At 42.9% G+C, this 15,146-nt stretch overlaps 1 protein-coding gene across 1 annotated transcript in view; it reads right to left on the reverse strand.

The window, feature by feature from the left end:
• Positions 1-6,156: 6,156 nt before the first annotated feature.
• The window catches only part of LOC124775174 (chaoptin-like), a 165,040-nt gene continuing 156,050 nt past the window's right edge, over positions 6,157-15,146 (reverse strand). The window contains exon 11 of the mRNA XM_047250013.1: positions 6,157-6,485. Coding sequence (XP_047105969.1) covers positions 6,157-6,485 — 329 coding nt within the window. The remainder of the gene's footprint in view (positions 6,486-15,146) is intronic.

Consider the following 15,146-nt stretch of genomic DNA (forward strand, 5'->3'; position numbering starts at 1 on the left):
ATGACGAATACACGCTTTCAATGTGCATACACCGCGATGTCGCCAAACACATGCGACCATCATGATGCTGTAAACAGAACCTCGACTCATCCGAAAAAATGACGTTTTTCCATTCGTGCGACCAGGTTCGTAGTTGAGTACACCATCACAGGCGCTCCTGTCTGTGATGCAAGGTCAAGGGCAACCGCAGCCATGCTCTCCGAGCTGATAGTCCATGCTGCTGCAAACGTCGTCGAACTTTTCGTACAAATGGTTGTTGTCTTGTAAACGGCCCCATCTGTTGACTCAGGGATCGAGACGTGGCTGTACGATACGTTACAGCCATGCGGATAAGATGCCTGTCATCTCGACTACTAGTGATACGAGACCGCTGGGATCCAGCACGGCGTTCCGTATTACCCTCCTGAACCCATCGATTCCATATTCTACGAACAGTCATTGGATCTCGACCAACGCGAGCAGCAATATTGCGATACGATAAACCGCAATCGCGATAGGCTACAATTCGACCTTTATCAAAGTCGGAAACGTGATGGTACGCATTTCTCCTTCTTACACTAGGCATCACAACAACGTTTCACCAGGCAACGCCGGTCAACTGCTGTTTGTGTATGAAAATTTGGTTGGAAACTTTCCTCATGGCAGCACGTTGTAGGTGTCGAAAGCGGCGCCAACCTTGTGTGATTGCTCTGAAAAACTAATGATTTTCGTATTACAGCATCTTCTTCCTGCTGGTTTAATTTCGAGTCTATAGCACGTCATATTCATGGTGTAGCAATTTTAATGGCCAGTAGTGTAATATCGTTTGAATATTTTCGAAATACATCACTTGAAGAAGGAGGTTATTATGTGATTAATTTGACTACCCACCTGATTACATGCAATGTAATATATGTCTCGTACATCAATGTGAAACTACTCTGTATGAGGATTCAGAGTAGCTGGAATTCGTACACAACACAATCACCCTACTCACAGGGTGAAGTTCACTTCCATCAGTTTTATGGCCCGGAAGTAGCTGAAATAGACACGCAAGTACTGATAGTCATCATAAAGAAATTCCAAAACGTACACAATAAGGAAAATGTTGTTTCGAATGGAAAACTGGCAGCAATACTGAAAGTAAATGAAGGAAACGAAAGGAAGGGTTAAATACTTATATATCCGTGCTTTCGACTCTTTATTTGAATACTGAAGACTACGTGTCTCAATTTTTACATTTAGTGCGGTACGAAGTCTTCAGAAGTGAGCTTTACATGTATATTAAATATACAAAGATAGAGAATAACAATGCAATATACATCTGAAGTGATACATAAGGCACTTTGGTAAAGATCGCAACTGATATTTCGCTCTCGGCTCTGACTGCGGGAAATGGATCGTTAAGTTCATAATCAACTATATTCGTTTGCATAAAATGTGAGATCTCTCGACAGTGGTGAGGACGGAAACTAACATGTTCGTATCCACGGTTGAAAATCGTATATAGCAGCATCCTTCTTTCATATACGTAACAAATTCTTAAAATTGCGATCTTTATTTTACAGTCATAAGTACAAGAGAGATGAAAATGCAGTAGAAGTAAACACATTGTGCAACGACAGAAATTATATCACACTTACACTACAACATCTCTGTAAGCTTATTCTCAAATTAACCAACACGACAGTTAGATATTGAAAGTCAAATCGGTCCCACTAAACAAAGGTACTGAAAAAATATAAAAAATACTCAAGTTTGGCTCTCTGCGAAAGAGAAAACATACCTCTCATTGGCACATTGTGATACATTTGAGCACGTTTTCCAGTTTTAACAACAGTACCGTTCAGCCACATACTAAATTTCGCTGGGAGACTCATCTCTCTATTGATCTGTACATAGGAACTGCTGTAACAGTGCCCAGTGCTGCGTCGTAGGTGAACGGCTCACATTGACGAGTATGACGGATAATTTCAAGTTAGAAACACCCAATACACAGTAAGTACAAATTCTAATTGTTTTCAATTAAGTTCATTTCAAGTTGACCCTGATTCATTGGATTATCACTGCGTCGCCTGCAGATTAGGCAGAATATACTTCGAAGCTTGGATTCACATTCACTGTTGACTTCAAAGATAGCAATCTTTCTGGTAACCGTCAACGTCTTTAATTTCACGGGTGTGCACTCTATAGTATTCTACTACGTTACACAACACTAAATACGTGTAGTATGAAGGAGGTACGCCGTTTCGCATTATGTAATGGAAGGGTTATACAGGCTGATTTAAAATAAAGAAAAATGAGTTACAAACTATTAAGCAGCGTTAGTAAAGAAGAAGGCAGTTCTGTAGACCATTCTGTACACAGCTGAGTAACAATCTGTTTTATTTCCACTAACCATAGTCTGACTTCAGAGATAAATGTAAACTTTACCGAGAATGTGCAGTTGTCGCAGTGTTGGTTCCGAAGAAATTTTATAGTTTGTTTTCTGAGATGAATGTACAGTTTACACGGATCCTCAAACGGTACAGCATGTAACACATAGCCTTTACATTAGTCCCAATTAATTACCATATACATAGAATGCACACCATTTCCAGTGCTTGGTTGCACAGCGAACTGTTTCATAGATCTTAATGATAATTTTGGATGAAGTTACATACATGTAAAATAATGGCATTAAGAATTCGATCATAACGTTTTGCTACCATTCGACATCGAAATAACATCCTCCACGCTAATAACTGTGGATGATGACGAAGGTCCTCTAATTCTTCCTTAAGACTTCCAGAATTTTTACGTGCATCACAGAAAATGGTATAATCTGCTAAAGGTTTCTCGACATATGTGCTGCTATGGGTAAGCCACTGGCCGAAACTCACTTTCTTTAATTTTGTGTTCTTGACAAGCGGTGTTGAAATCGAACGTCCGATCATCCTGATTTGGGTTTTTCGTGGCTCTCCAAATACACCCAGTTACAGGAACAAACTAATGGAAAATTAATGGACGTACGAATCTGGTCTCCTGACGCATGATGGAAAAAATGGCACTCAGCTATTGGCGTCAATATTCTACAAATCCACAGTTTCGCAAAGATTGCTATTAACATCTTCAATCTAGTTTTACTGTTCCGAACTGCAACTAAATATTCCGATACGATGATTTGATGTACCAGATAACACACACACTATCGGTCAGAGTTAAGTTTTGTTACTGGATGTTTCGCACAGGTAGCAATACATGGACTGGACCCAATAACCTGAAAAAGTTCCCACTCAAACAATAGTAGCACTAAAACGCAGTGATTAGAGATCTAAAAATAAACATCTGTAGCACCACTTTCTACCTCCTGACATAATTTACAGTAAAAAAATGGTGTGCTCCAATGTGAGATCAACACACACAGCAACATATTTTGTTGACCTGACTACTGTAACGGAAATACTGTTACAATGAACAGTGACCCTAAAAGGAAGTTTGGATCGAAAAGCTGATCCAAGAATGACAGCGCTCTGAATCTTGTATTCACAACAAAACATTGCGTTCAGATATACTATTTCTTATAGCTATGTTAGACAAAAATCGCAGATATGTTCCGTGTTTGAAAGTCCTTAAGAAGACATTTAATTTTAATGATATGTCAGATGTATGTGCGTCCCCTAAAAGTTACTTAACAGCCATATGGTCTTTACACCAAGAAAGAGTCCACAATAAAATAAAAAAAACCAATGCACTGATAAATATAGAATAGATAAACATAATAACTGTACTGACATTGAAAACAATTCTCATTTGTTCTTCATTCGCAGTTGCACATTTTTAATTGCAAAATAAGTCTCGATCATTCTGGATCATCTCGTTTTTCGTGTGCTATTATATGTTCACCAAAAACTTGGGAATTTAATACTACGACGAAAGTGAAAGAAATGTTCGTTTCTGTGACTGTAAAGTATGTAAGTAGGTATCAGGTTTTGTAGTGTTGGTGTCGGAAGTCCCGCGTAACGTGTACATCTCTAATGCTTATAAGCCTTCAAACACATCGAACAATGTTTGCAACAGGTACCATCAGGTAAAGGGATTAGTAATTTACTGTATGGGCAGAGCTTATAATATACCTATCACTAAGTCACTCTGTGCAATAGACTTAACATGTCCCAAAATTCCTTCGTGGGATTAGCCGAGTGGTCTAAGGCGCTGCAGTCATGGACTGTGCGGCTGGTCCCGGCGGAGGTTCGAGTCCTCCCTCGGGCATGGGTGTGTGTTTGTCCTTAGGATAATTTAGGTTACGTAGTGTGTAAGCTTAGGGACTGATGACCTTAACAGTTAAGTCCCATAAGATTTCACACAGATTTGAACATTCTTTTGTCCAAAAATTTTCCACTGGTTACATTGCTATCCAGGTATCAGAATAATCAACTTATAGAGTCGTCAGGAACTTTTCAGTGATTGTAAGACATCTTCTTAACTGCTTAATCTTCCGAATTATTGAAGCAACAATAATATTTCACGGGGAGAGTACACTTTCTTAACACCAGTCAGTTAAATAAAACAGCTTACTGAAATGACGCTATTAAATTATCGATCAGAAATCTTTCGCAACGGGAGGTGCGTAACGTGCAAAATATTGAGGCCGGCATTGACAGCTGACGCGTAACAGAGTCCGCCCCATAACACGTAAACATTAGGAAATCGGTAGGAACTTGCCCTGCATACTGCGTCTTCAATACTTTAGCCTAGTCCTACCCTTTCATTTCAAGTGACTGCTTTTTTTATTTTATTTATTTATTATATTTATTTTTTTTTTATTTTGCAGCTCTCGATTGCTGTTTAATATATACATAGTAGTACTGCAGGGAAAACTACAGTTGTGTATCGACTGAGGGCTAATAGTGGGAGACAACAAGTTCAGAATGGAAAAGCGTCGAGGTTGACACACGCATCCGTCGGTCGATATGTAGACTTAGAGTTATTTTATCAAATCAGTTAAGGCGAATAGTAATGTGCTGCCTTCGAAATGGCCCATCCAAATTCCTACCTAATTACTGTCCAAATAAAATTTGTGTTCCGCGTCCAAGGCCTTAATCGTTATTCCTATCTACATCTGAGACAGTTTTCCAGCAGGTAAAACAATTAATAGCAGGTAATATACGGTGAATACCCGTCATGAGACGGGTTATAGTTCTAGAATCCTATGATTTGGAACATGGGTGCGATTCAGCAACTGTAAATGCAAAAGCTTCAACGAAATGGAAATAACAGCTAACCAGTTTCAAAATTCAGATTTATTAAAACTCGCCCACAGTTTCAACATTTTGAAACCTGTCTTCTTCATAAGGTATTGTATGTAGAATCAAATATTGTCTGAGTCCAACGTTGTAGTCATTGACACTGTCTTGTACAGGAATTGTAATTGTACTTGTCTACAGTAGAGATTAAGTGGATGAAACGCACATGTATAAGACAGAGTCGACGACTCCTTATTTGATATAGATAATATATATGATTCTGTCTACAATACCTTCTGGAGATGACTTTTGGAACTGTCGAAATCATGGTCAAGGTATAACAAACCTGTACTTTGCAACTGGTTGGCTGTTATTTCAAGTCCATTGGAGCTGTACTATGATTCTTACAGAGAAAATGCAGTACTAACTACTTTCCTCAGTTTTCGGTTTTCCTTCTTTCGTAGTTCACAACCCGCAATCACTATGTGTGTCACACTTGTCGGTTAACAGAACAGGACAACTCTTAATCTGACGGCTTTACAAACAGTTGATAACTATACCTTGGTCTCGATACATTACAAACAGAATTCAGTATTTGTATCACGGAGTCTTTTAAGCATCAACCATAGCAGGCTGAAGCGGTTTCACGTCCTGGAACAGAAATCGAGCAACGAAACTAAATCGACGAGAAATAGTTGTTAAGCGAAGTATGTCATTAAATAGTTCGAGCACTCACTTACACCATTAGTACTCATAAGTTTCGAATGAGAGGTTATAGCCGTTTAACACTCTACAGTCACACTTTGATTGCAAAATAGAGCTACCGACGGATCTCACTGAGCTTGGATCTCAGTGGTATTGTTGGAGATTCGCAGCCGGTACGTTAGCGCGTCCGCCGCGGTATCTGCAGAGTGGTGGCGCACCCGCCCGCGCAGGGCGCTGCGGGCGCAGACTACGCGGCCAGAGCGCTCCTGGCGGTGAGGACGAGTGGCGCCAGGGCGAGCAGCAGCGAGGCTCGCGACCGGGGCGCGGCGCCGCCGTGGCTGAGCGCGCTGGGGTGGCACGCCAGGTCGGGCGCGCGCAGCTGCAGCAGCGCCACCTGCCGGCTGGCCGCCGCGTCCCAGCAGGTGGCCTCGCGCGCCGCCGCGCTCAGCTGCTGCGCGCCCTCCACCACCACCGTGTGGATCTGCAGCGTCTCGCGCAGCCACCGCCGCAGCCAGTGGCCCAGCCACACCAGGCCGCAGTCGCACGTCCACGGGTTCCCTGACAGCAACAGGCCACCTGCGACAGAAGGGGTTTATATTTTTCAAAGATTAGCGAAGAGGCACCGTACGCTGCTCATAGCAAGAAGATCTAAAATAGCCATGGAGTATACGGACGAGAAAAAAATCTCAGCATCAAAAAATAACTAACTCAGAATAATAAAATTTCGGAAATACATTTGTCTAGGTAGCATATTCAACTGCTTAAGATCGCTAGACTTTAGGTTGACCTATTGGCAAGGTAAGCCAATGCAAAAATGCTACACAAGTACAGTAATAACTGCAAACGTGAATACATTGTGTTGTGCAAGTGCCATATGTCGGTTTGTGGGTTGGAGGCCTCGCAGGGTAGCCTCGCTGTCTGAGGCGCTTTGCCACAGTTCACACAACTGTCCCCATCGGAGATCTGAGTCCTCCCTCGGGCATGGGTGTGTCTGTTTTCCTTAGCATAAGTTAGTTTCAGTTAGATTAAGTAGTGTGTAACCGATGACCTCGGTAGTTTGGTCCCATAGGAACTTAGCACAAATTTCCAAATTTTTGTGGGGTGGAGTTTCATGCCTTTTGCACATGGCTGGACCATACAGGGACGGTTAATGCTGTTCATAGATGACGCTGGTGCTGTCGTCCAATGACAACCCATATGTACTCGACTGGAGACAGATCTGGTGATCGAGCAGGCCAAGGTAACATGTTGACACTCTGTAGACCATGTTGGGCTACAGCCGTGGTATATTGGTGAGCGTTATTCTGTTGGGAAACACCACGTAAAATGCTGTTCATGAATAGCAGCATAACTGCTCGAATCACCAAATACATGTACAGATTTACAGTCAGGTTTTGTGAGATAACCACGGATACTCCTGCAGTTATACGAATCGCACCCACATACCACGGCCCCATGTGTAGGTCCCATGTGCCTAGTGTGCAGACAGGTTTGTTGCAGGCCCTCAACTTACCTCCTCCTAACCAACACACAGCCATCACTGGCACTAAGGCTTAGTGAGGTTTCGTTAGCAAACACAACAGACCTTCACTCTGCCCTCCAATGACCTCTCGTTTGACACCACTGGTTTGGGGTCAGTGCACTGTATGGTATTGGTGTCAGTGGCAACTGGAGCTCTAATTGCTGTTGCAGTTGCAGTACGATGCACCAGAGCCCTACATCGAACACGATGGTCTTCCATCTCTATATGCCAAATGGTCATCTGGACCCTGGGCTCCTTACGACTGAACATTCTCGTGACCGCTGCTGCCATCAGTTATGTACAGTGGCTTCATTCCTGCCAACTCTTTCAGTGGTATCACAGAAGGAACATCCAGCTTCTCGTAGCCCCATTACACAACGTCGTTCAAACCTAGTGAGGTGCTGATAATGGTGTGTTTTTCACCTTAAAGGCATTCTTTACCAACATCAAATGAAATGGGTCTGAGCACTATGGGACTTAACATCTGAGGTCATCAGTCCTCTAGACTTAGAACTACTTAAACCTAACTAACCTAGGACATCACACACATCCATGCCCGAGGCAGGATTCGAACCTGCGACCACTGCAGCAGCGCGATTCCGGACTGAGGCAACTAGAACCGCTCTGCCACAACGGCCGGCTACTAACTTCAGCTCACTATGTCCAGTCTCAAACGTAACTAACACTCACGACAATTACAAAGTGTATTTAAAGTAAACGTGACTTGTGTCCCCACAGAGGCGCTACTAGCGCCAAATCTGAAGAGACATCCTATTTCCGATATAGAGACACCCCTACCGACTCTCGCTTATGTCGCACAGCTCCTCCTTGATGCTGCTATTTTTCTCCCGTCATTGTAGCTTGGCCCATGTCTTTACAGACTGTGCACAAGGGGAAAAGACAGTGGTAGTTTTGTGTTCCACTTCATGGATAGTGTTGTTGGCAAACCACCCAAGTCATTGCTTGTGATGATGTGTGACTAACTTCACAGCCCTATTTTTAAGTATCAACAGTTTGGGTGACAATTATGGTCTCAGCGATCACATAACTGTTTACTAGAGTTTATTACTGACTTGGATGTCGGTGCATATATGGATTCGAAGGTGCCCACTTGATGTATGATTTAGCGTATGGTATCAGCTGTGTCACCAAACATTTGTATTGGGAGAGATACCCAGAATGATTGTGCCACAATAAGTGGGGTTTGAGGCACCTGATCTCTCTGTTTAAGGAACATATGATGTTTAAGTATGTCATTTAGACTGGGTAACACCTAGAAGGACGAGAAAAATTCGACTGGATGAGGCATTTATTGGTGCAGTTGGCGTTGTCCACAATGGCAGCCTAAGAAAGGTAACAGAAAAAAATTTATGTTTGCTACCTGATCGTCTAACCAATGTAGCATTGTAATCTATTGCATCCAGACCATTTTTAGAATGTTTAGGCATTATAAGCAAATGAACCTTTATTTTATTGCATATATGCTGTCCTAGCATGAGGCGTCATTAAAGTGTGATCGCATTCTGAATTTTCAAAATCAGCAGATATGGCCCAATGTCAGTAGTCATTCTGTACTAAAGCGAATCATCAACATGAATTTTATGCCACTTTTGGGCAGACAATTTAAGTGACTGTCAAGGTAATGTTATTCACTATCCAGCTGGAATGAACGGATTAACTACGCTTTCTGAGAGTTCTGGACCTGATGTGCTACGTGATATATGCTTTTATTAATACGACAAAACACTTACTTTATGGACCATTAAGCTTCTCCTCCTTTCAAGTCGGCCAGCTTTTAAACAGCAGATTTAGCCACAGAGGGATAGGACGGCTTAGGTTTTCGGTTCTAAACCTGCTAAACAGTTATTTCAGGGAACGTTTTAAAGCCATGATGTATGAAGCCGAGCTACAGGGTGCAGAGAATCTTCATGCCCGTATTGCAGGAAGTTGTGAAAGCATACGCAGTACTCACGCGTATAAAAACCCTTTCCGCTCAAATGGGATACCACGTGACGGCGCTTTGATGTATGTGTCAGGGCTAACGGAAGGCATTTTGAACAGTTTATATTGAGGAATTTCATATGAAAATGTAGAGTTGGGCAGGGTACTTGTCCTGACAGGAGTGTACGTATCTCTCCAGACAGTGATGCCCCAGACAACCCCCTTCCAGCTGTCACTAGAGCTGAAGAAGCGAAGTTTCACCTGTTTGATGTGCAAGGCCAGCAACAGTGGACTAAGAACGAGTCTCTGGAGCAGTAGATAGAAATGTTAATAAACGTTGGATTAGCACTTACATGAATTGGTAACGCTTTTACTCTGGAATTCTCTCAAACGAAACATTTCTTCGCATGAAACAAGGCAGCTAAACAATCTCAGTGTAAGTTGGTAACATCCTGATTAGTTTCGAAGGAATAAAGATCTAAGCCGGCCAATCAAATTTAAGAACATACAAGTGGAGAATTTTGTAAAATGACAGAGTGACTAAGAGGTATAGCCCACCTGCTGCACTTCACTGCAAATATCAAGGACAGCCTCCTTACCTGGAACGTCACTCAACATTTTTGTCAGGAGCGTAATCTTTCTCCATTATCTAGTGCTATTAAATGCAAGGATCTGTCCTGCTGGGCTATAGACACGCGTATAAGAACCCTTTCCGGCAGTCACATAAATGGGACGTCAAAGCCATTAGGTGCTCGAGGCTAAGACAGCGAGTACGCATCACCCGACAATGAAATTAATTAATGTACTAATGTTGGCTATGGTCTATTTGTCTGGAACTACTAACTAGCATCCAAGATACACTATGTGATCAAAAGTATCTGGACACCTCGCTGAAAGTGACTTACAAGTGCGTGGCGCCCTCCATCGGTAATGCTGGAACTCAATATGGTGTTGACCCACCCTTAGCCTTGATGACAGCTTCCACTTTCGCAGGCATACGTTTAATCAGGTGCTGGAAGGCTTCTTGGGGAAAGGCAGCCCATTCTTCCCGGAGTGCTGCACTGAGGACAGCTACTGATGTCCGTCTGGAGACTTGGTTCGAAGTCGGCGTTCCAAAACATCCCAAAGGCGTTCTATAGAATTCAGGTCAGGACTCTGTGCCGGCCAGTCCATTACAGGAATGCTGTTGCCATGTAACCACTCCGCCAAAGGCCGTCCATTATGAACAGGTGCTCGATCGTGTTGAAAGATGCGGTCGCCCTCCACGAATTACTCTTCAGCTGTGGGAAGCAGGTAGGTGCTTAAAACATCAATGTAGGCCCCTGTACTGTGACAGTGCCACGCAAAACGACAAGGGGTGCAAGCGAAGGGGTGCAACACGAACACACCATAACACCACCTCCTCCGAATTTTACTGTTGGCACTACACACGCTGGCAGGTGACGTTCACCTGGCATTCGCCATACGCACACCCTGCTATCGGATCGCCACATTGTGTCACTCCACACAACGTTTTTCCACTGTTCAATCGTCCAATGTTTACGTTCCTTACACCAAGCGAGGCGTCGTTTGGCATTTACCAGCGTGATGTGTGCTTTATGAGCAGCCGCTCAACCATGAAATCCAAGTTTTCTCACCTCCCGCCTAACTGTCATAGTACTTGCAGCGAATCCTGATGCAGTTTGGACTTTCTGTGTGACGGTCTGGACAGATGTGTGCCTATTACACATTACGACCCTCTTCAACTGTCGGCGGTCTCTGTAAGTCAACAGACGAGGTCGCACTGTATCCTTTCGTGCTGTACGAGTCCCTTCACGTTTCCACTTCACTATCACATCGGAAACGGTGGACATAAGGATGTTCAGAAGTGTGGAAGTCTCGCGTACCGAGGTATGACACAAATGACATCCAATCACCTGACAACGTTCGAAGTACGTGAGTTCCGCGCAACGCCCCGTTCTGCTCTCTCATGATGTCTAATGACTACAGAGGTCGCTGATGTTGAGTACCTGGCAGTATATGGCAGCACAATGCACCTAACATGATAAACATATGTTTTTCGGGGTGTCTGGATGCTTTTGTTCACATAGTGTAGTACCAATGAGATTATCAACAGTATATGGGTGGTACCATTGTTTCATTTTGTGTGATGGAAATATGGGTGCTGGTTTGGTTGTTAGAATTTACAGTAAATTACCGTAGAATTTTTGATGGATAACTCAAATAAATTTATCTGTGGAACTGGAAGTAATTATACTGCACTGTCCTCCAATCACAGCATCTATTGCTATTGTTGGTATCGAAATGGCACTGTTCCACGTATGTTGACTTAAGTAATATAATTTAGCTTTCAATGTGTACAATAAACCATTCGCCATATAAAATGTGTCCCGACGTGGAGATACCAAAAATATAAATGCTGCTCTCTGTTGGCTCGGTGCCAGTAAGAGTGTCTGTCCACAGTTCTGTGTGACACTAGGAGGGTCTTAATCGCGGCAGAGAGGGCGCCGCCGCTGTGACACGCGGCGTCAGTCTGTCGGCTCACACACGTCCAGCGGGGTGACACTTGTCACGTCAAATGCCGTCGATCTCTTCTCTCTCTCAGTTCGGAAGGAGCCACTTATCTCCTGTTCCGGGCCCAGCATAGGCCCTATTGTAGGTATTTGTCCGTTTTTTCTGAATCAAAAAAGAGTACAATTTCCTGTTCGTAATCATTATAAATACCAACATTCTGAAAGTTTTCTGTCCATTCGGTACTTTCATTTCTAACCATTATGTTTTGCTTTTACTGTGTCGCGAATTAATCTTTGCAACACTTCGGGATTATCTTCTACGATCAATGTCTATTAATCGATATAAGCACTGTGACAAATCTCTTCGCACGTTTGCTGTAGTGATTTCGTACCTTTGAGAGTCAATTAGTCCTCCGACCATTGTGGAGCTTTCACTGGTTGCAAGGCACAAGACTGGTTACCGGTCTTGTTGTAAAGAGTGTTTGATATTCAGTTCCGTTTCCGTGTTCAGGAGTGGAGTAGATGTGTTCGGTTGGAGAGCGGACTGTCATTGCCTGGTGGTGATCTGCGTCGATATGTAAATTTTTCAATGAATTTATCTTGGAGAAGCTTAGTCAAAGTGGATAAGTTATATTGGTATTAGTTGGTGACGATTACTCCGCTATTATGAATGGGGCAGAGTGCTTGCGTGTGGTTAAATGGAAACTCGTCGGTTGCTCATACTTGTTTGAATGGAAGCTGATTCGCTGCAGTCATGGACTGTGCGGCTGATCCCGGCGAAGGTTCGAGTCCTCCCTCGGGCATGGGTGTGTGTGTTTGTCCTTAGGATAATGTAGGCTAAGTAGTGTGTAAGCTTAGGGTCTGATGACCTTAGCAGTTAAGTCCCATAAGATTTCACACACATTTGAACATTTTTTTGGAAGCTGATTACAACGCATTATATTACCCTTCCACTTCGTTATGCTGTTAACTCAAAGTTGTCATTCTCTCCTCAATTTTCTTTTCTTTGTTTAAAATCGTGACCTTGGAACGTAATATTCTGACTGCTTGTGGTGCGTTTGACTCTTTTACCTGTTTCTTTGAATAACCCTGTGGGCTTGTAAATCACTGACTTGACAATGTGCAGTAACAAAATAATTGTTTATCGATTTACTTTTTTGGAGGTATACCCGATCACTCCTTGTCATTATGCATAGTGCCGCGTCACACTGCACGGCAGCCATCTTATTATTTGTTGTCGGCTGGCCTCACAACCCATGAATATTCGGGAGAATTGGGAATCACATATTGAGTTGCATTCGCGTGACATTCAGGAATATATATTTATAATTCACTTAGGAATGAAATAAGTATCAAGTGCATTGAAGCTAAACCCCAGTCACCGCATGAAAAATGTGAAGAAATCGAAAAAAAAAAGGTTGTCGGAAAGTTGACTCAGCATAAAGAAAAGAAGAAGCAGCCCTCTGTGAAACTGAAAGCAAGGATGGTAACTTTAAGAGTTCAATGGAAATTGCATTCTTAAATGCAGAGGAGAAAGCGGACAGTTGGAAATAGTACAATCAAGGCGTCAATTCCGCCATCGCTTATCTCAATATCTGCCATTTATATGTTCGAATGACGATTAAAAGGAGGGATAGTGTTACGATCTTCCGCGGTGAAACAACTTCGGAAGACCGAACTCAGTGTTGGCGCCTTCTCTCTGTTATCTTCCGTTTCGGTACCGGTGTGGTCGCTGACAGAATGGATAGACGATTTTGACCCACTTACTGATTTTACATACGACCAAAATCTCCTACTCTTTTTACTCAATCGACTGACAACGTTTTACTTTCCAAATCATTGGACGCTTCTCTCATTGCTCTTCTTACGCTCATTTTAGCTTCGTTCAGTTTTTATTTGTCAGCTAGGATTTTACTTTTCTTGAATCTGAGATGAAATGTTCTTTGATTACGTAGCGCTTTTCTATCACCATCCCTTAAAACCTTACTCAGAACATACCTGTCTGGGGAATTTTGAACAATGTCTTTGAATCATTCCATGTAGGCTTTCACGGCCGGCGTCTTTGTCAGTAAACACTTCCGGGCTAAGTTGCCGTGGTCGATCTATAGAAATTCTTCTCCCTAACGTTTCGTTCTCAACTACGGAGAACATCTTCCGAGGTGAGTCGACGACTGGCTGCTAACAGCTGGGGCTGCCGCTCTACTGCCGCGAATCAGTAGGAGCCCCAGCTCCTAGCTGCCAGTCGTCGACTCACCTCGGAAGATGTTCTCCGTAGTTGAGAACGAAACGTCAGGGAGAAGAATTTCTACAGATCGACCACGGCAACTTAGCCCGGAAGTGTTTACTGATAATGTCTTTGAATTTTTTCCATTTGTTCTCCACATCATCGTCTTCATCACCGAATATTTGACGCTGACTGCTGAGATATTTTGAAATTTGTGTCTTGTCACCCTTGCTGAGCAAATATATCTTCCTACCTTTCTTAACATTCCTTGTACGACCCGTCGTCATAGATGCTGTCACAGCCCTATGATCAATGATACCTTCCTCTACGTTATCTGATTCGTTAAGTTCAGGTCTGTTTGTAGCCAGAAGGTCTAAGACGTTACCCTCACGAGTTGGTTCTCTATCTGCTCAACGTAATTTTCTGACAAGAAATTCCAGAACAATGCCACACAATCCCTTGTCTCTGGCACCAGTCTTGATGACATAACACTCCCAATCTATACCTGGCAAGTTGAAGTCACACCCTATTGCAGCGGAATGATAACGAAAATTACTAATGATATTCTTCAAGTTCTGTCTGAAGCGGTCTACAACTACAGATCCTGACCCAGGTGGTCTATATAAGCATCCGATCACCAGTCTTGACCGTTCTTTGACATTCAGTTTCACCCAGATTAATTCAGATTCGGAATCCGTGATAGACTCGCTAGATTTTATCGGAGTTTTTACTGCAATAAACTCGCTGCCACCATTGGCGACAAACCTATCTTTACGATAACCATTCCAGTTAGGATTTCGTTGTCATTGACGTCTGGTTTCAACCAGCTTTCTGTTCCCAGTACTATCTGTGCATTATAACCTCCAGTCAGCGATGTAAGAGATACTAATTCTGGGACCTTTCCTTAGTTGCTCCTGCAGTTTACTAAAAACATATTAATCTTTTCTATCTCTGATCTGCGATGACCAAGATTCTCTGAGGTCGCTATGGCTGATTTAACAGGAAAATCGTCTTTGCTCCCAAGGGAGGGGTTCTCT

The sequence above is a fragment of the Schistocerca piceifrons genome, chromosome 2, assembly GCF_021461385.2.
Source record: "Schistocerca piceifrons isolate TAMUIC-IGC-003096 chromosome 2, iqSchPice1.1, whole genome shotgun sequence".
In the NCBI taxonomy this organism is placed as follows: Eukaryota; Metazoa; Arthropoda; class Insecta; order Orthoptera; family Acrididae; genus Schistocerca; species Schistocerca piceifrons.